Source organism: Oncorhynchus kisutch, linkage group LG28 (assembly GCF_002021735.2).
Source record: "Oncorhynchus kisutch isolate 150728-3 linkage group LG28, Okis_V2, whole genome shotgun sequence".
NCBI lineage: Eukaryota > Metazoa > Chordata > Actinopteri > Salmoniformes > Salmonidae > Oncorhynchus > Oncorhynchus kisutch.
In genome coordinates, this window is record NC_034201.2 from 16,266,779 (window position 1) to 16,287,651 (window position 20,873).

Consider the following 20,873-nt stretch of genomic DNA (forward strand, 5'->3'; position numbering starts at 1 on the left):
CTACCTGGCCTGATGACTACTGGCTGTCCCCAGTCCACCTGGTTGTGCTACTACTCCAGTTTCAACTGTTCTGTCTAAAGCTATGGAACCCTGACCTGTTCACCGGATGTCCTATCTTGTCTCGGACCTGCTGTATCTGGTCTCTCTCCCATCACCTGTTGTCTCGACCTCTGAATGCTTGGCTATGTAAAGCCAACTGACATTTACTTCTGAGGTGCTGACCTGTTGCACCCTCTACAACCACTGTGATCATTATTTGACCCTGCTGGTTATCTATGAACATCTTGAAGAACGATCTGGACTCAATAGCCATGTACTCTGATAATCTCCACCCGGCACAGCCAGAAGAGGACTGGCAACCCCTCAGAGCATGGTTCCTCTCTAGGTTTCTGCCTTTCTAGGGAGTTTGTCCTAGCCACAGCGCTTCTACATCTGCATTGCTTGCGGTTTGGGGTTTTAGGCTGGGTTTCTGTATGAGCACTTTTGACATCCACATTTGATTGATGGAATTAACATACAGCATTCACACACACACACCCCTTACACGTTTTACATGTATGCAGTTCTGTCCCTGAGCTGTTCTTGTCTATTAATGTTCTGTATTATGTAATGTTTTGTGTGGACCCCAGGATGAGTAGCTGCTGCAATCGCCACAGCTAATGGCGATCCTAATAAAATACAAATAAAAATACGAAAATTGTAATTGGCTGACATCACTAAAGTTTACAGCCCTAGACAATAAAGCCTTTAAGTCTGGGAAAACCCCAAGGCTGGATGACTAGTTGAGGTAAACCAAACCTTTTTTGATATACTAATAGGACCATCATTAGCATGTTAACCACTCCTATGTAAATGGTAGATTATCAGACACTCAACAAGAAGGTCTGATTTCATTATTACTGAAACAGGATATAAGTGGAAAATATAAAGATATAGTCCATAAAACAAATTGGAGGCCCCTTAAACTTCAGTGTTAATATTCAAATTCTAGCAAAATGTATAGCGCATAGAATTTAAAAAAAAAAGGTATTGTCGGACATTATTCATTCTAATCAGACAGGTTTTTTACATGGACGATACATTGGAGATAATATAAGGTAAGTACTGGAAACAATAGAACACAATGAAAAATCTGGGAAAACAAGCCTGCTATTCATAGCCGTCTTTGAAAAGGCTTTTGATAAAGTACAACTGGAGTTTATATACACTTAGGTTGGAGTCATTAAAATTTGTTTATCAACCACTCCACACATTTCTTGTGACCAAACTATAGTTTTGGCAAGTCGGTTAGGACATCTACTTTGTACGTGACACAGATCATTTTTCCAACAATTGTTTACAGACAGATTATTTCACTTATAATTCACTGTGTATCACAATTCCAGTGAGTCAGAAGTTTACATACACTAAGTTGACTGTGCCTTTAATCAGCTTGGAAAATTCCAGAAAATGATGTCATGGCTTAAGAAGCTTCTATTAGGCTAATTGACATCATTTGAGTCAATTGGAGGTGTACCTGTGGATGTATTTCAAGGCCTACCTTCAAATGCAGTGCCTCTTTGCTTGACATCATGGGAAAATCAAAAGAAATCAGCCAAGACATCAAAAAAATAATTGTAGACCTCCACAAGCCTGGTTCATCCTTGGGATCAATTTCCAAACGCTTGGAGGTACCACGTTCATCTGTACAAACAATAGTATGCAAGTATAAACACCATGGGACCACGCAGCCGTCATACCGCTCAGGAAGGAGAGGCGTTCTGTCTCGTAGAGATTAACATAATTTGGTGCTAAAGTGCAAATCAATCACAGAACAGCAAAGGACCTTGTGAAGAGGTTGGAGGAAACATGAAAAAGTATCTATATCCACAGTAAAACTAGTCCTATATCGACATAACCTGAAAGGCCTCTCAGCAAGGAAGTAGTAACGGCTCCAAAACCGCCATAAAAAAGCCAGACTACGGTTTGCAACTGCACATGGGGACAAAGATCGTACATTTTGGAGAAATATCCTCTGGAAACAAAAATAGAACTGTTTGCCCATAATGACCATCATTATGCTTGGAGGAGAAAGGGGGAGGCTTGCAAGCCAAAGAACAACATCCCAACCGTGAAGCTCGTGGGTGGCAGCATCATGTTGTGGGGGTGCTTTGCTGCAGGAGGGACTAGTGCACTTCACAAAATAGATGGCATCACGAGGAAAGAAAATTATGTGGATATATTGAAGCAACATCTCAAGACATCAGTCAGGAAGTCGCAAATGGGTCTTCCAAATGAACCAATCCACAGGTGGATTGTATTTATCATCATTAGTCATTTAGGTCAACATTGGATCATTCAGAGATCCTCACTGAACTTCTGGAGAGAGTTTGCTGCACTGAAAGTAAAGGGGCTGAATAATTTTGATTTGTTAAAAAAGTTTGAAATATCCAATAAATGTCGTTCCACTTCATGATTGTGTCCCACTTGTTGTTGATTCTTCACAAAAAAATACAATTTTATATCTTTATGTTTGAAGCCTGAAATGTGGCAAAAGGTCGCAAAGTTCAAGGGGGCCGAATACTTTCGCAAGGCACTGTATGTGGGGGGATACAACCTTCCCAGCTCTGCAGATTTAGCTGCAAAGAGCGTAACGGCTTTCCTCTTCCGAGGAGTAGCAAGGATCGGACCAATACGCAGCGTGGTAAGTGTCCATGATACTTTCATAATAACTGAACACGACTCAATACAAAAATAACAAAGTGAATGGAACCGAAAACCAAAACAGTCCTGAATAGTGCCAAACAACAACACAGGAAACAGTCACCCACACCAAACAGGTGGGAAAAGGCTACCTAAGTATGATTCTCAATCAGAGACAACTAACGACACCTGCCTCTGATTGCGAACCATACCAGGCCAAACACAAAACACAACATAGAAAAACGAACATAGACAACCCACCCCAACTCACGCCCTGACCAACCTAAAACAAAGACATAACAAAAAAAACTAAGGTCAGAACGTGACAAAGAGACAGAATCATTAGATCATTTGTTTCGGTACTGTCCATATGTTTTTGTTCACAGGTCCAGGAATGGCTGAAGAATTGCAATATTTACCTGGAGCTAACCCTGCAGATAGCACTACTGGGTGATCTGAAAAGTCATAGTCAAACAATCAACAATCAATAATATAATAATACTTTTAGCAAATAAATATTTTCAATTTACAATCTGTACAAACAATGAGAATAGAAAGGTTCAGAACTTTTGTGAAACATCACAGCACAGTTGAAACATATATGGCAAATATAAATCCATTATGGATGGTGTTAAGAGAGAGATGGGAGGACTGTGTCCGTAAAACGTATATAGGTTAACAACTTTTGTGAAAGAGCCGTTTGAAAGATATGGCAAATAGAACATGGACATCAGAAATAGATGGGAGAGGTTGAGGGTAGAGGAAGAACAGTAGTAAAAACAAACAAAATAGAACTATTGTCAAAAAGACTGTGTCCATTAAATGTATATAGTATGTATAAGCTGGAAGTAGAGGCCTAAGCATTGTTGTTCACTAATTTACTCAAATTAGAGGGGTGGTAGGATTAGAAATAAATAAAGTTAAAGACGTTTAAAAAATATGTATGACTTGAGATGATTTGGACCACAGAGTGAAGGAAAAGCAGCCAACAAGTGCTCAACATGTGGGAACTCCTTCAAGACCGTTGGAAAAGCATTCCAGGTGAAGCTGGTTGAGAGATGCCAAGAGTGTGCAAAGCTCTCAAGGCTGTCATCAAGACAAAGGGTGGCTACTTTGAAGAATCTCAAATATATTTTGATTTGTTTAACACTTTTTTTGGTTACTACTTGATTCCATGTGTTATTTCAGTTTTGATGTCTTAACTATTATTCTACAAAGTAGTAAAACAGTAAAAAGAAAGAAACACCCTGATGAGTAGGCGTGTCAACTTTGACTGGTAGTGTATAGAACCTTCCAGCCCCACCTGGGATATGGATGCCTAATGCTGCTATGATAAAATCACCTGGGATATGGATGCCTAACACTGTTATGATAAAATCACCTGGGATATGGATGCCTAACACTGTTATGATAAAATCACCTGGGATATGGATGCCTAACGCTGTTATGATAAAATCACCTGGGATATGGATGCCTAACACTGTTATGATAAAATCACCTGGGATATGGATGCCTAACGCTGTTATAATAAAATCCCCTGGGATATGGATGCCTAATGCTGCTATAATAAAATCCCCTGGGATATGGATGCCTAACACTGTTATGATAAAATCACCTGGGAGCATGAGCAGCAGTGTGCAGTGTTTTTATTTCTCATCAATTAACCTACAACTCCAGCACCTGCAAAAAGAACCTGGATGTGCGTATGCTCTTCAGCTTTTTGACAATGTCCTACATTCACCCACAATTCATTTACAATATGTACACGTCATGATTACAAAAAACAACACTATTGTGAGGAAAAAAAGACGCATAGGCATCCACTGCTTCAAATGTGACAAAGTAGAGGTCAGAAAAAGTATGATGACAGTTGAGGTAAAAGGGTGGGGTGGACTGTGTTTTTCCTCTCACTAGGTCATCTGTGCCATCAGTCCCTCTAGCTCTGGACGCGCCTTGAAACGGGCTTGGTAATCTGCCTCTGTGTGCTGGGAAACAGACAAGCAAGTGTTATGTCACTGAACAATAACAACAAAAAAGTGTACATACTGTAGATATGATCCTTGTGCAAAAGAAAAGTCATGCAGATGTCAAGAACATAGATGTCATATGCTCACCAGCTTTACAGAGAGTTGAATCCCCTCTGGCTGATTCTTTAACAGGACCTCCATAAAGGTGGGGCATAATGTGGCGTTTAGTTGGCTGAGCTGTAAACAAAACACTTATCAATGCTCTCTCTAGAGTGAAAAGCTGTTTGTCAGTGCAACTGCCAAAAGTTCAGAGAACAAATTATCATCACTAAAAACACTCCATTACCTGAACAATTCGCTCATGGGTCTTGAGGATGGCATCTACATACATCTTGGTCCCTTGCTCTGGCATGACCATGACTTCCGTGCTTTTAGTGGGCAATGCATAGCTGAGAGGAGAATAGTGTTAGTTCATCCCTTTAAGGTTAGTTAGTTAACCAATGATTCAAAGACATTGGATGATGTAATCCCATGCTACAAAAGAGGGCCAAATGTGTGCCTCCTATTGAATCATTATGAACTCTGCGGCAGAGACATGCATATTTGGGCCATCAAATCTTTGAGTGAGGCCAGGAACACAGTGTCTTAAAGTCTACCTCTCACCTCTCAGCCACTTTGACACCTAGGCGGTTGCAGAGATTGTGGATGTACTGGGAGTAGTGCTCCACTAGGATCATGTCATACCCAGACACTTTCACATTCAGAGTCCCGTACTCTGCATCTGTTGCAGTTTTGATCTGCTTCATCTGCTGTCTCTCTTTCTTTTTCTTTGGCTGAAGGCACAATAAATGTTCTATAAGCAAGTAGATATGCTAACGGTGTAAGCTGGTGGCTTCAGTATTAGAGAGTATAATTAAGTGATCTACTAAGGGCAGACCTACCGCTTCTTTGGGTAACAGGTGCTTATATTTGCCAATCCCATGAGTAGGCATGGTCCTGTATTGTCGCTCATTGGAAAAAGCCAGACTCCCTGCAGAAAACAGTTATCCAGCCAAACAGATGGCTTACATACACTTAGGTAATTATATAAGTGGCAATATAACTTTCAGGATATAGTCACTTCCTAAGACTTAACTAGAAAGTCTAAATTGATACACAACAGTAACTAACTATTGTTATTGGTGGGAGGACTTACCCTGAATCGGATGTTGCACTGATACTGATGCCCTTAAAATAAACATCAGAAACATTAGACACGTTGAAATGTCGCTAGCTAACACCTCATCGAATGAAACTTGATGTGGTAATTATTGTGTCCTGTAGCAACCAGCAATTGGCTGCCTATATGCTTTTAACTCATTTACCGGAATAACAATCCTGCTTGATCCAACACACGTGAATGAAGTGCGAAGGAAGCCTGTAACGGGATAGAAGATAAACAATCTATCATATACAAGTGTTTTGATATGCTGACATGTTTGACCTTCCTTCTTGCTAGCCAGCTAGCTAACGTTACATCAACAAAAACGTGACAAACGCCATTTATGAGTAGAAGACACACTACCTTGCGAATGACAGGATTCATTGCTTCAAATTTAAGATGAAGTAATCACTTCACAACAAATCTCGAAATTATATTAGATTCACAATTTTGCAGAAGCTAGTTGTTGCACATGTACACAAGAGGTTCTGAGAAGAAGGCTTCCGGTTGGTCCATCTGACTAAAATGTGCTATGGAACAAGGACAATATCTTATTTCCGCTTTCAAATGTGTTTGCTTTAAATTGTATTTAATATACGCATCAAAGAGAAACCTAGACGAGTATGAGGGTATTGGGTGCAGCCAAATAAGTGTATAATATGTAATTATTGCTCACAGCACAATGTCATTGTGAAAGAAAATAAAGACGGCATTGCGTTCAAAGTCCGATGCTGGCCCTGGAAACGTGGCGTCCTCGTCAAGCAACCTGCATCAACTCCCCTTTCATCTGACATATTATGTTCGGATGTGTAGTTACATTGCATTACCATGCAAAAACTTCGTTCCCATAACAATTTACATGGAATTTCATGAAATATGCAAATTCCACCAATCGTTCACCTCAGGACGTGAGAACTAAAGCAAAACATTTAGACACTGATCCCCATTATGAAATAGCTACTATATTATTGACGGATATATATTGGAAAGTTTATGTGGCAGGATCACCAAATGGGTGCGTTCGTAAATTCACTCTGGCTATCTACTCCAATTTCAGAGCACTCTCGTTTGAGTGTGCCAGAGCGCAGAATAACACCCGTTGAATATGACCGGTGTCAGTAAACGTAATTAAATTGTTGGCAGCAGCATAGTTACAGTCAACAACGCTCTAAAACACATGACAACAGCCTAACCAGCTCTGCTAGTAGGACGAGTAAAATGGTCAGTGTGAGGTGTTTTCTCGTTTGTGTCTGGACGTATCTAGCAAGCTAGCCAACTTTAGCCAATAGTTTGGGTGCTTGACTATCGTTGGTAGGTCATAACACTCGGATTAACCCTACTGCTCGGCCAGAGCTTGATGGCCCCGAGTGCGAAACGCTCTGAATTTATGAACGGCACAGTCTAACATGGCACTCCAGAGTGAATTTGCGAACACACCCGTAATTTACGCCACTGCATCGGAATGCCACAGTCGCTTCGGATTGGTGGAGCCTTGTGCCAGTCGACGAACACATTAGGTCGTGACAAACATCCTCTGAAACAACTAGCTAGCAGCGATGGAGTGCTGAGGTAGTTAGTTAGTCAGCGAGTCACAAACAAGTCAGCTGAGTGTTCAAGAAGCCAGTATCTACTAGCTAGTTATTTAGCTAGAAACTCACCGTTTGCCAGTCAAGCCAAGAAATTGCAGTTTAGAAGCATTGCTGCTATTGCTGTTAGCTAGTTAGTTCTTACGGCACAACCCCCTGAACTTGTCAACTGGGCTGGCTAGCTAGTAGGGATTTAGCTAGCTCACTAAAGTAAGGGGTAGTGTGTTTTTTATCCCCACACTGTGGGCCACAGTCTACAACTTGCCTTTGCCTGCCTAACAACATTGCAGTCATGTCCGCGGCAGGAGACTTCGGAAACCCTCTAAGGAAATTTAAATTGGTCTTTCTTGGCGAACAGAGCGGTAAGTGAACACTGACCTGTGTGGGGTAACGACTAACGCGTTTTATGTGGTCATCAGCGTGCCAATTTAGCTATTAACTGGCTAGCAAATGCCATCAATCATCAAGGGCGAGTCCCTTAATTTAATCGATATCCACCAACTGATATAGAGACCATGGCGATTTAAATGATCTAAATAACACCCGTTGATCAGTGATATTGAACCTATCCGTGATATCAAGTGTTTTAACGTTAGCTACTTTGTTGCTAGCTACCGTTAGCTGGCAAACGTTAGTTAGCCAGGTAAAGCTGCTAACCATTAAGGTTAACTATTATTTCTTTTTTTTAGAATTATAAACTTACTAGCCGAGCTAGTTAACAAGCTGTTGGGAGAGTTGTTTCTAGTTCACCCAATCAGTCAGGTCAGTAGTCGGGTTGTAACGACGTTAACTAAAATCATTAACGTTAACTAGTTAGCCAGCTGCTACATACTACTGTATATGTTTTTTATTTCACCTTTATTTAACCAGGTAGGCTAGTTGAGAACAAGTTCTCATTTTAAACTGCGACCTGGCCAAGATAAAGCAAAGCAGTTCCACACAACACAGGTACACATGGAATAAACAAACATACAGTAGAAAAGTCTATATACAGTATCGAAGTCATTACAATATATCAATTAAACACAAGTGATCGATGTGCAGAAGATGAATGTGCAAGTAGAGATACTGGGGTGCAAATGAGTCAGATAAATAAATGCAGTATGGGGATGAGGTAGTTGGATGGGCTGTTTACGGATGGGTTATGTACAGGTGCAGTGATCTGTGAGCTGCTCTGACAGCTTGTGCCTAAACCTAGTCAGGGATATATGAGTCTCCAGCTTCAGTGATTTTTGCAGTTCGTTCCAGTCATTGGCCTCAGAGAACTGGAAGGAGAGGCGGCCAAAGGAGGAATTGGCTTTGGGGGTGACCAGTGCGATATACCTGCTGGAGTGCGTGCTACGGGTGGGTGCTGCTATGGTGACCAGTGAGCTGAGATAAGGCAGGGCTTTACCTAGCAAGGACTTGTCGATGACCTGGAGCCAGTGGGTTTGGCGACGAATATATATTTTATTTAACCTTTAGTTAACCAGGTAGGCTAGTTGAGAACAAGTTCTCATTTGCAACTGCGACCTGGCCAAGATAAAGCATAGCAGTGTGAACAAACAACACAGAGTTACACATGGAATAAACAATAAACAAGTCAATAACATAGTAGGGGGAAAAAATTATCTACACTGCTCAAAAAAATAAAGGGAACACAAAAATAGCATGACCTCCCTACAACGCCTGGGCATGCTCCTGCTGAGGTGGCGGATGGTCTCCTGAGGGATCTCCTCCCAGACCTGGACTAAAGCATCCGCCAACTCCTGGACAGTCTGTGCTTCAACGTGGCGTTGGTGGATGGAGCGAGACATGATGTCCCAGATGTGCTCAATTGGATTCAGGTCTGGGGAACGGGCGGGCCAGTCCATAGCATCAATGCCTTCCTCTTGCAGGAACTGCTGACACACTCCAGCCACATGAGGTCTAGCATTGTCTTGCATTAGGAGGAACCCAGGGCCAACCGCACCAGCATATGGTCTCACAAGGGGTCTGAGGATCTCATCTCGGTACCTAATGGCATTCAGGCTACCTCTGGCGAGCACATGGAGGGCTGTGCGGCCCCCCCAAAGAAATGCCACCCCACACCATGACTGACCCACCGCCAAACCGGTCATGCTGGAGGATGTTGCAGGCAGCAGAACGTTCTCCACGGCGTCTCCAGACTGTCACGTCTGTCACGTGCTCAGTGTGAACCTGCTTTCATCTGTGAAGAGCACAGGGCGCCAGTGGCGAATTTGCCAATCTTGATGTTCTCTGGAAAATGAAAAACATCCTGCATGGTGTTGGGCTGTAAGCACAACCCCCACCTGTGGACGTCGGGCCCTCATACCACCCTCATCGAGTCTGTTTCTGACCGTTTGAGCAGACACATGCACATTTGTGGCCTGCTGGAGGTAATTTTGCAGGGCTCTGGCAGTGCTCCTCCTTGCACAAAGGCGGGTTGGGTTGTTGCTGGGTTGTTGCCCTCCTACGGCCTACTCCACGTCTCCTGATGTACTGGCCTGTCTCCTGGTAGCGCCTCCATGCTCTGGACACTACGCTGACAGACACAGCAAACCTTCTTGCCACAGCTCGCATTGATGTGCCATCCTGGATGAGCTGCACTACCTGAGCCACTTGTGTGGGTTGTAGACTCCGTCTCATGCTACCACTAGAGTGAAAGCACCGCCAGCATTCAAAAGTGACCAAAACATCAGCCAGGAAGCATAGGAACTGAGAAGTGGTCTGTGGTTATCACCTGCAGAACCACTCCTTTATTGGGGGTGTCTTGCTAATTGCCTATAATTTCCACCTGTTTTCTATTCCATTTGCACAACCGCATGTGCAATTTATTGTCAGTGTTCCTTCCTAAGTGGACAGTTTGATTTCACAGAAGTGTGATTGACTTGGAGTGTTGTGTTTAAGTGTTCCCTTTATTTTTTTGAGCAGTGTACATTGTGTGCAAAAGGCATGAGGAGGTAGGCAATAAATAGGCCATAGGAGTGAATAATTATAATTTAGCAGATTAACACTGGAGTGATAAATGATCAGATGAACATGTGCAGGTAGAGATACTGGTGTGCAAAAGAGCTAAAAAAGTAAATAATATAAAAACCGTATGGGGCTGAGGTAGGTCAATTGGGTGGGCTATATACCGATGGACTATGTACAGCTGCAGCGATCGGTTAGCTGCTCAGATAGCAGATGTTTAAAGTTGGTGAGGGAGATAAAAGTCTCCAACTTCAGAGATTTTTGCAATTCGTTCCAGTCGCAGGCAGCAGAGAACTGGAAGGAAAAGCGGCCACATGAGATTTTGGCTTTAGGGATGAACAGTGAGGTACACCTGCTGGAGCGCGTGCTACGGGTTGGTTTTGCCGTCGTGAACTGAGATAAGGCGGAGCTGTACCTAGCATAGACTTGTAGATGACCTGGAGCCAGTGGGTCTAGCGACGAACATGTAGTGCGGGCCAGCCGACTAGAGCATACAGGTCGCAGTGGTGGGTGTTAAGGTTCTTTAGTAACAAAACGGATGGCACTGTGATAAACTGCATCCAGTTTGCTGAGTAGAGTGTTGGAAGCTATTTTGTAGATGACATCGCCGAAGTCTAGGATTGGTAGGATAGTCAGTTTTACTAGGGTAAGTTTGGAGGCGTGAGTGAAGGAGGCTTTGTTGCGAAGTAGAAAGCCGACTCTAGAGTTGATTTTGGATTGGAGATGTTTGATTTGAGTCTGGAAGGAGAGTTTGCAGTCTAGCTAGACACCTAGGTACTTATAGATGTCCACATATTCTAGGTCGGAACCATCCAGGGTGGTGATGCAAGTCGGGCGTGCGGGTGCAGGCAGCGAACGGTTGAAAAGCATGCATTTGGTTTTACTAGCGTTTAAGAGCAGGTGGAGGCCACGGAAGAGTGTTGTATAGCATTGAAGCTTGTTTGGAGGTTAGATAGCACAGTGTCCAAGGAAGGGCCAGAAGTATACAGAATGGTGTCGTCTGCATAGAGGTGGATCAGGGAATCGCCCGCAGCAAGAGCAACATCATTGATATATATAGAGAAAAGAGTCGGCCCGAGAATTTAACTCTGTGGTACACCCATAGAGACTGCCAGAGGACCAGATAACATGCCCTCCGATTTGACACACTGAACTCTGTCTGCAAAGTAGTTGGTGAACCAGGCAAGGCAGTCATTAGAAAAATCGAGGTTACTGAGTCTGCCGATAAGAATATGGTGATTGACAGAGTCGAAAGCCTTGGCCAGGTCGATGAAGACGATTGCACAGTATTGTCTTTTTTATCGATGGCGGTTATGATATCGTTTAGTACCTTGAGCGTGGCTGAGGTGCACCCGTGACCGGCTCGGAAACCGGATTGCACAGCGGAGAAGGTACGGTGGGAATCGAGATGGTCAGTGATCTGTTTGTTGACTTGGCTTTCAAAGACCTTAGATAGGCAGGGCAGGATGGATATAGGTCTGTAACAATTTGTGTCCAGGGTGTCTCCCCCTTTTGAAGAGGGGGATGACTGCGGCATCTTTCCAATCCTTGGGGATCTCTGATGATACGAAGGAGAGGTTGAACAGGCTGGTAATCGGGGTTGCGACAATGGCGGCGGACAGTTTCAGAAATAGAGGGTCCAGATTGTCAAGCCCAGCTGATTTGTATGGGTCCAGGTTTTGCAGCTCTTTCAGAACATCAAGTTTAAAATAAGTGTTAATTCAGTATTGTTGTAATTGTCATTATTCCCCCAAAAATGTTTTGTCCGATTTTAATCGATATCGGCTTTTATTGGTCCTCCAATAATCGGTATCGGCGTTGAAAAATCATAATCGGTCGACCTCTAGTATGGAGGTGGGCTAGAAGTCAATCGGTTTCTTTCATTGTAGGCAAGGCTATAAAATAGTTTATCCTATATACCACTGTCAGCAACAAACATCCCCTCTAACCAGAACCCATGCTACATTTCAATGAGGTTTGTGTTGTGTTTGTGCTGCTGACAAACGTGTGTGTGTGTGTGATGTGTTTCTGTTGAGACTGGGGGAAGGGAGGAGTAATGTGGATAATATACTGCTGTGATTTATTTTGTGTTCCGCCCCAGAGGAATGACGCCTGACCTCTGACCCCTCGCAGCTATTTATGTAAGCAGGGATTTCTGCACTGGTGTGAGAGGTGAACACTGGATCAGAGTGTGCACACATTAGGTCTAGTCAGTTTAAGTCCCTCACCGCTGGGAAACACACAAACAACAGACTTCACACTTATATGTTTTTGACTGCCATGTACTACTGTGTCCACAGACACGTATGGCAATGGGTCTAGATTTAAGTGACTACTTCTCAGGTGTTTTCGCCATTAGTCCTAAACCCAGACCCTCCCAAGTTAGGCCTAACCTTCCCTATAATTATGAGATTATTGACTGGTTCCCAATTTCCAACCTGGCCATCGTATTACTCTGGCCACCTAATCATCCCCGGCATCCAATTGGCTTGTTGAACTACTCATCTCCCCAGAAACTCTTTCCTAGGTTGTTGATAGTGTTCTCACCTCTTAGACAACTTACCTGGTAAGTAAAAAGAATGCTAAAAACAAACAGCTCTCTTGCTACCAGACATGTAAGCATGTTTCTATTTATTAAAGGAAAGACCAAATAAGTTTTTTTTTTTTTAGGAAGTGGTGGGCCTCTAAATTTAATGTTATTTTTAACTTTCCTAACTGCAGACCATCTTAGTCTATTCTCATTGAAGAGACCTGAAGTGGACATATCAGGCCAAAATTTCAATTGACATAAATATGTACATTACTGACTCGCGTGACTACAATACACATTGGCCAAAGCACCCTTTCTGACCACACTTTGAGCTTGAGTAGAACAAGTCCCCAGTGCAGTCAGGGCACACGCATGCATACAGTGGATGTCTTCACTGTGTCATTGTCTGCAGCAGTATCTTCTAACATGTGGGTCGTCTTCATATTGACTCCTAAAGTAGACATGTTTTCCTTCTTCTGTCAGCTGTCTAGTCCAGAGGTCGACCGATTATGATTTTTCAACTCCGATATCGATTATTGGAGGACCAAAGAAAAGTCGATTCTGATTAATCGGCCATTTTTATTCATTTTTTTTTTACAATGTTTTTATTTGTAATAATGACAATTACAACAATACTGAATGAACACTTATTTTAACTTAATATAATACATCAATAAAATAAATTTAGCCTTAAATAAATAATGAAACATGTTAAATTTGGTGTAAATAATGCAAAAACAGTGTTGGAGAAGAAAGTAAAAGTGCAATATGTGCTATGTAAGAAATCGTTTAAGTTCAAGTTCCTTGCTCAGAACATGAGAACATATGAAAGCTGGTGGTTCCTTTTAACATGAGTCTTGAATATTCTCAGGTAAGAAGTTTTAGGTTGTAGTTATTATAGGAATTATAGGACTATTTCCCTCTATACCATTTGTATTTCATTAACCTTTGTTCTTATAGGCACTTTAGTATTGCCAGTGTAACAGTATAGCTTCCGTCCCTCTCCTCGCTCCTCCCTGGGCTCGAACCAGGAACACAACGACAACAGCCACCTTCTAAGCAGCGTTACCAATGCAGAGCAAGGGAAACAACCACTCCAAGGCTCAGAGCGAGTGACGTTTGAAACGCTATTAGCGCGCGCTAACTAGCTATCCATTTCTCTTCGGTTACACCAGCCTCATCTCGGGAGTTGGTAGGCTTGAAGCCATAAACAGTGCAATGCTTGACGCACAACGAAGAGCTGCTGGCAAAACGCAAAGAAAGTGCTGTTTGAATGAATGTTTAAGCGCCTGCTTCTGCCTACCACTGCTCAGTCAGATTATATGCAACGCAGGACACGCTAGATAATGTCTAGTGATTATGATTGTTTTTATAAGAAGTTTATTGCTAGCAACTTGCTTATTGCATTCGCGTAACAGGCAGTCTTTGTGGAGTGCAACGAGAGAGAGGCAGGTCGTTATAGCGTTGGACTTGTTAACTGTAAGGTTGCAAGATTGGATCCCCCGAGCTGACAAGGTGAAAATCTGTCATTTTGCCCCTGAACCGAGGCAGTTAACCCACCGTTCCTAGGCCGTCATTGAAAATAAGAATGTGTTCTTAACTGACATGCCTAGTTAATTAAATAATAATTAAATAAAAATTGCCAAATTCGCGCCCAAAAATACTGATTTCCAATTGTTATAACTTGAAATCGGCCCTAATTAATCGTCCATTCCTATTAATCGGTCAACCTCTAGTCTAGTCCCCTCAGTCTTTGGGTGGGGTCTCTCTCAATCCCAGCTGGTCTGCCCTGTGTAGTGCATACCCTCCTCCCAAGCAGCACTGACCCCTCCGCCCAGAAAAATGGGGAAGGGGGCAGTCCTGAACTCAAACTAGGTTATGGTTTTCCTCTCAGGAATGGTAGAGGTGGGGCATGGAATGAGTCAAGTCCTACCTTCTAATTTTAGGGAGTACCACAGATAGTGTGCTGAGGAAGGCACAAGGAGGCTGAAGAAATTCTGCTTGGTCCCTAAGCCCCTCATGGACTTCTTCAAATGCACCATTGAGAGCATCCCGTTGAGCTGTATCATCGCCTGGTACATCAACTCCAGGCCATCAGACTGTTATTCACTACTAGCCGGTCTCTGGCCAGTTCCCTGCCCTGAACTTTAGTCAACCGCCTTAGCCGAATGCCCATATGTGCATCGTACACTATGTACCAAACATTAAGAACACCTTCCCATTATTGTGTTGCTTTTGCCTTCAGAACAGCCTCCATTCGTCGCGGCATGGACTCTACAAGGTGTTGATAGCGTTCCACAGGGATGCTGGCCAACGTGGACTCTAATGCTTCCCACAGGTGTGAAGTTGGCTGGATGTCCTTTGGGTGGTGGACCATTCTTGATACAAACAGGAAACTGTCGAGTGTGAAACTCGGCAGTGTTGCAGTTCTTGGCAGAAACTGGTGCTTCTGGCACATACTACCATACCTGATCAAAGGCACTTAAATATTTTGTCTTGCCCATCCACCCTCTGAATGGCACACACACAATCATGTCTCAGGGCTTAAAAATCCTTCAACCCTGATTGAAGTGAATTTAACAAGTGACACCAATAAGGGATCATAGCTTTCACCTTAGCCGGTCATGGAAAGAGCAGGTGTTTTTAATGTTTTGTACTCTGTATCTACTGTATTCTAGTCAAGGCCTATTCTATAGAACTACTGCTGTACACACCTTTACTATTCATATACTGCCCATAAAAATATTGACATATATTACTGCAATGTTAGTGCAGCTAGGAACAAACATTTCGCTACACCTGTGAAAACATTTAAATATGTGTATGCGACCGATTTAGTTTTAATATGGGCTATGGGGAAAGCTGTACCGCTTGATTGGGAATCCAGCCATTTTGTTTTCTCTGCCTCTCCCTCCATTTCTCCCTTTGGCAGCTACAAGGTATTCTGTCAAATCATGGCATTTTCATACACTGGTCAGCGTTAGTGGCTCCACAGAATGATTTAACTGTAATTGGGAACCTTTGCCATCTGGCATTCCTGTCACAAGAATGTCACTCTTATCTTCCCTTCCATACTTAGCCCATGCTGGGGATTGGTGTCACATGTCCTGCTTTTCATCTATGTACACTCAATGGCGTGAGAGCCGCTCCATTCTCTTGCATTCAAGGATGAGTTTTCAGTTTCATTGCTCTGCCCACAGAAAAAAAGCAGCCATGGGACCACTCATTGTCATATTTTAGAGGTCACCTCTTCAAGTCTGTCTGTATTTATCTTCCATTGATGCCCATTTTGATTGGCTGTTTGCTATCAGGAGAGAACCAGGCAGAACGAGATTAGGCATATTGTCTGAGGAATGGGTTATTGAAAAGAGTTTGGTATTTGTCTGGTCACAAAGAGATGTAATGTAAGATGATGTCATGCCAACTACATTGTGATGAAGAGAATGGAGTGAGAGAAGGCATAAGGCCTCTAGATCGCTCCCTCTGACCCCAAATCTGGCACACATTCGTGTGTGTAGATATCTCGATCGATGGTACAGATTGCTTAGAGACCTGTGTGCACTGTGAATCTGAACACTGCTGTGTTATGGAGAGCTCTTCTCAGGATCCATGAGTTGAGGCCTGACCAGCCATGAGCAACAGTGGTAGTATAATAGAGGGGTTGGGAGAGATACACAGGGAGGGGGAGGTTGTATTGGAAATGAATACTTGTGGTAGGCTGGAGCAATGAAATAAAATTACTATTTTTATTTTTGTATTTTCTTTCTCCCTGTTTAATCCCGCCCTAATTTCCCTTGAGGTGTAGTCACATGCCAGTGCAGGGCGAGGGAGAAACAGTGAGAGGGAGTGTTGGTGGCAGAGATCCAGGTTAATTGACATCAATAGTTTTCACCTGGTCAGTCTATCATGGAAAGAGCAGGTGTTCATAATTTTTTTTGTACACTCACTGTACTTGGCCGTTTTTGAGTATGCAAAAATATTTTTTATACTTTTAAATGTCCTGATGTCATACTCATTTCGGCTTTGACAACAGCTGATCAGTTAGATATCGGGATGCGCTACCAAAATCAACGAATGGTAGGAAACAATGCATTTACACACAATGCATTCTCAGTATGCAAAAATAGGATGTTTAATAGTATGCAACATTTTGAAAATCAAGTATGGTTTAAATGCCAGGACGTTATGCCTGGGTCGGCACTGAGAATCTCCCAGCATTCCTTGGAGTTTTTTCTTTTTCTTAAGTCAATTCAAAAACCCTTCAGGATTTTGTATGGCATTTTTTACTGATCTCTCCATTAAAGTGCGGACTTGGCAGACGGCTCCTCATGGACTCTTACTCCAGGCCTCTTGGTTGGTGGAGTCAAGTCATAAGGTAGTGGTGAGCTGTGGGCTTTGGCCAGAAAACAGATGGTGCACCTCAGCAAATTGTCTGAGGAGTTGCTGAGTTTGGAGGATTGCAGGACCAAATCAGGCTAGAACATGTCTTATGTTCTCTGTGAAATGACTCACTCCACACTGGTCTGGTGAGGTGTGTAGTACTGTGTCTGTTCTGACAGCACTACTGGTGTTATTTACTCTTCAAGACTAATCAGGGCCATAGCCAGGGATTGAGTTTTAGTTTTGTCCCGAGTGGGTCATGCACTACATTTCTATACAATTTTAAAAACTCTGAAATCGAGAACAGCAGAAACAAGCGAAAATGGCCCCAGCACTTATCATGGTTCTTGTCGCTTAATTCACCACAGTCCATCTACAGACCCATAGCATGTTAGCGAAACAATTAGCTGCTACACATTAACTCGCATTAACTCAGCACTATCATTTCATACTTACAGAGGGATCTGTTAGCAGAAAAAGTATTTTATAGACAAAAGGTAAACAAATAAGTTTGCTTTACAGAGCTTCTTTTTTTTGGCGCAGAGGTACAGCTAATTTCCTGTAATTCTCCACATTTTGCCATTACATATGCCATGTTAATATGATATCTGAGAAAAGTGATTAACAAAATAAAAGAGGCACACTGGAGGCTGGGGCCCGCTTAAGTACTCTGTTTTTGAGTTGATGCACATAAACATCATATCCCGTTTACAATAACCTGAAGAAGCTTGTATCCCGGTTATGAGAAACCTGGATAAGATGCCTGGGATAGGCTGATCTAAGACGGGATACTGTGGCATGTTAACATCTTATCCCCTTTACTGTTGCGGTCTGCACAGGCTCAGTGAAGCATTTCATGGGTGTTGTGATGTTTTCATCTGATTGTCAAACAAATCACTTCATAAAGTAGCCTATCTGCCCATTTTTTTGTTCCACCATAATAATTCCATAATTTAGACTACTGTAATTTATTACTGGCTACTTTCACCCTAATTTACACAAGTTTCTGCTTATAATTTCTGATATTTGGTAGGCCATTTGTTTGTCAACTATAGTTTGATGCATGTAGTTTCTCTTCTGTCATAACTTGTTGCCCAGAAGACTAAATAGAGTAATGATCAGCAGAATGTTTCACATAAATAGATTGAATGCATTATTCATCTTGGTAACACCGGTAAAGTTGTCGGTTTCATTTAGGGACCGGGGAGAAAACACTAACTCTAAAACAGTGGAAAGATCGGTCCTGTGCAAAATGTCCAAATGCCTTCAGTTTGACCGGTTTTAAGGAAATGAAAAGCTGAGAAAGTGACGAAACCTATTTCTGTTAAGACTTCGGTTAGTCTTGAGTGCATATTTTGTGGTTAAAATACAGTCTGCTTGCATAAGTGTCAAAGATAATGCGTGTGTAATGTGTTTTCTCAAGAGATGTTGAAAGAAAGAAATTATATTTCTCTACTCCTGTTTGTTCTCCGCTAACATTTGTTGTATAATTTAACTGCAAGAAATGCATAATTCTGTGAGTTTATATTGTATTACTCTACATGTGAGTGGTTATAGAAATGCATAATTCTGTGAGTTTATATTGTATTACTCTACATGTGAGTGGTTATAGGCCTACCATCAGTGTTTATATTGTATTACTCTACATGTGAGTGGTTATAGGCCTACCATCAGTGTTTATATTGTATTACTCTACATGTGAGTGGTTATAGGCCTACCATCAGTGTTTATATTGTATTACTCTACATGTGAGTGGTTATAGGCCTACCATCAGTGTTTATATTGTATTACTCTACATGTGAGTGGTTATAGGCCTACCATCAGTGTTTATATTGTATTACTCTACATGTGAGTGGTTATAGGCCTACCATCAGTGTTTATATTGTATTACTCTACATGTGAGTGGTTATAGGCCTACCATCAGTGTTTATATTGTATTACTCTACATGTGAGTGGTTATAGGCCTACCATCAGTGTTTATATTTCATTTACTATTCCTTTAACCAATATACTTAAAGGAGGAATATTGTGTTAATTCATGGTCAGGGATACTCGTGAGGCGGGATATCAAAGGTGCATGTAAACGGCGTATCCCGAATAAGACCTGAAGTGAGAGATGAGCTACTCTCCCAAATACTGTGCACATGTTATATTAAGTGACTTGTATCAAGAGGAAAACTGCAGATGCACAACCAACTTTCAAAATTGTACCTTGTGTATTCTAACACAACAGTAAGTTGAGACTGGGTTCCTAAAAATACATCAAATTGGGGAAAATGACAGCGATCCGGACTTCAGTGTCCTTATGTAGCCATGCTGGTCCTAACTCGTGTCTTGTGTTTTTCAGTGGGGAAGACTTCATTGATTACCAGGTTCATGTACGACAGCTTCGACAACACCTACCAGGTGAGGCTAGACCACACAGACACCATTGAGTCTGGATATGGTAGTCAGGGCTAGGTTTACTACACCGTTGATCTCAATGCCTAACCTTAGTCCTGGTCCTGCAACAGGGTGGGCAGACTTTTGCTCAGACCAACACTAACACACTTGATTCAGCTAGTCTGTCTTTATGATTAGCCAATTGAATTAGGTCTGTTAGTGCTGGGCTCGACTAGGCAATCTGTTTGTTCCTTCATTTTAGTTTAGTCTAACTACAGTACTGAAGCCTTATCAATCTACCATCATTGTCAGAAATGTTCTCATTCTTTTCATTCTATCTCGTTTCCAGGCCACAATAGGAATAGATTTCCTGTCAAAAACCATGTACCTCGAAGACCGAACAGTAAGTGTTACTTTCCCCTTTTTAAATCAATCTCTCTTGAAATGGTCATATAAAGTGGTAATGTGCTGATTGGGATGTTATGCTGATTATGAGAGAATATTTTTGTGAATGTGTTAGTCATGACTCTGGTGTTACTTTTGCTGAGTAATGTTAAATTGCATTATAGTGATTTAGAAAATGTCTCTTTTTTGAAATGTAAAGATTTACCCATTCATTGGTATGTACGCACCCCCACTCAATCACACAGGTCTCTGAGTCTTTACTGCATTTTTGCCAATAGTGGTTTCTGGGACTTTGGGGATGCTGGGTATCCTGTGACCTGACTGTCTGCTCTAACTGTGTTTTGTCCTGGCCCAGGTTCTCACACACACACACACACGCACACACACTAGCGCCTTAAAAGAAGCCGGAGAGCTGCCCTGTCCTGGGCTGGGATTGGATCCTGCCTCTTCCTTCCTGCTAGCTTTCTCTCCTCCATACAAACTCGGTCATTCTTTTCTTCCCTTTTTCCTATCTGCTCATATTCGGTTCATTCTTGTGCTGAAATGTAATATCTAGCGTGAACGAGAGAAGAACCTTTTTAGAAATGAGGCCTAGTACCCATGATTCCCCTGGCCCTCACCATTCCTCCTATGGTCGCACACTCCATGCATGCAGCCTTCTCTCTCTCTCTCGTTCTCTCGTTCTCTCTCTCTCGTTCTCTCTCGTCTCTCCTCTCTCTCGCTCTCTCCTCTCTCTCTCTCTCGTCTCCTCTCTCTCTCGTTCTCTCTCTCTCTCTCTCTCGTTC

General features: G+C 42.4%; 2 protein-coding genes across 6 annotated transcripts in view; one reads left to right on the forward strand and one right to left on the reverse strand.

Annotated features, from left to right (window-relative positions):
* Positions 1-4,311: 4,311 nt before the first annotated feature.
* On the reverse strand, positions 4,312-6,626 carry LOC109873248 (39S ribosomal protein L48, mitochondrial). Its single transcript, XM_020464878.2, has 8 exons — positions 6,214-6,626; positions 6,014-6,066; positions 5,845-5,876; positions 5,591-5,679; positions 5,313-5,482; positions 4,996-5,098; positions 4,797-4,886; positions 4,312-4,667 (listed from the first exon to the last, which is right to left on the reverse strand). The coding sequence occupies exons 1-8, from the start codon at positions 6,232-6,234 to the stop codon at positions 4,593-4,595; spliced, it is 633 nt and encodes a 210-aa protein (XP_020320467.1). The 5' UTR covers positions 6,235-6,626; the 3' UTR covers positions 4,312-4,592.
* A 680-nt stretch (positions 6,627-7,306) lies between these two features.
* The window catches only part of LOC109872606 (ras-related protein Rab-6A), a 23,240-nt gene continuing 9,673 nt past the window's right edge, over positions 7,307-20,873 (forward strand). The window contains exons 1-3 of one of the 5 annotated variants that reach the window (XM_031808064.1): positions 7,307-7,798; positions 19,649-19,707; positions 20,033-20,086. In XM_031808064.1, coding sequence (XP_031663924.1) covers positions 7,729-7,798; positions 19,649-19,707; positions 20,033-20,086 — 183 coding nt within the window. In that variant the 5' untranslated portion in view covers positions 7,307-7,728. The remainder of the gene's footprint in view (positions 7,799-19,648; positions 19,708-20,032; positions 20,087-20,873) is intronic. The other 4 variants (XM_031808066.1, XM_031808065.1, XR_004205984.1 and 1 more) reach the window with 4 other exon arrangements.

Excerpts from the sequence above, each read along its gene's own strand:
- LOC109873248 (XM_020464878.2), bottom strand. The coding sequence starts at position 6,234 with ATGAATCCTGTCATTCGCAAG. Across the intron at positions 5,099-5,312 it reads GGTGTCAAAGTGGCTGAGAG|CTATGCATTGCCCACTAAAA; the intron begins GTGAGAGGTAGA and ends TTCTCCTCTCAG. Across the intron at positions 4,887-4,995 it reads CCCATGAGCGAATTGTTCAG|CTCAGCCAACTAAACGCCAC; the intron begins GTAATGGAGTGT and ends TTTTGTTTACAG.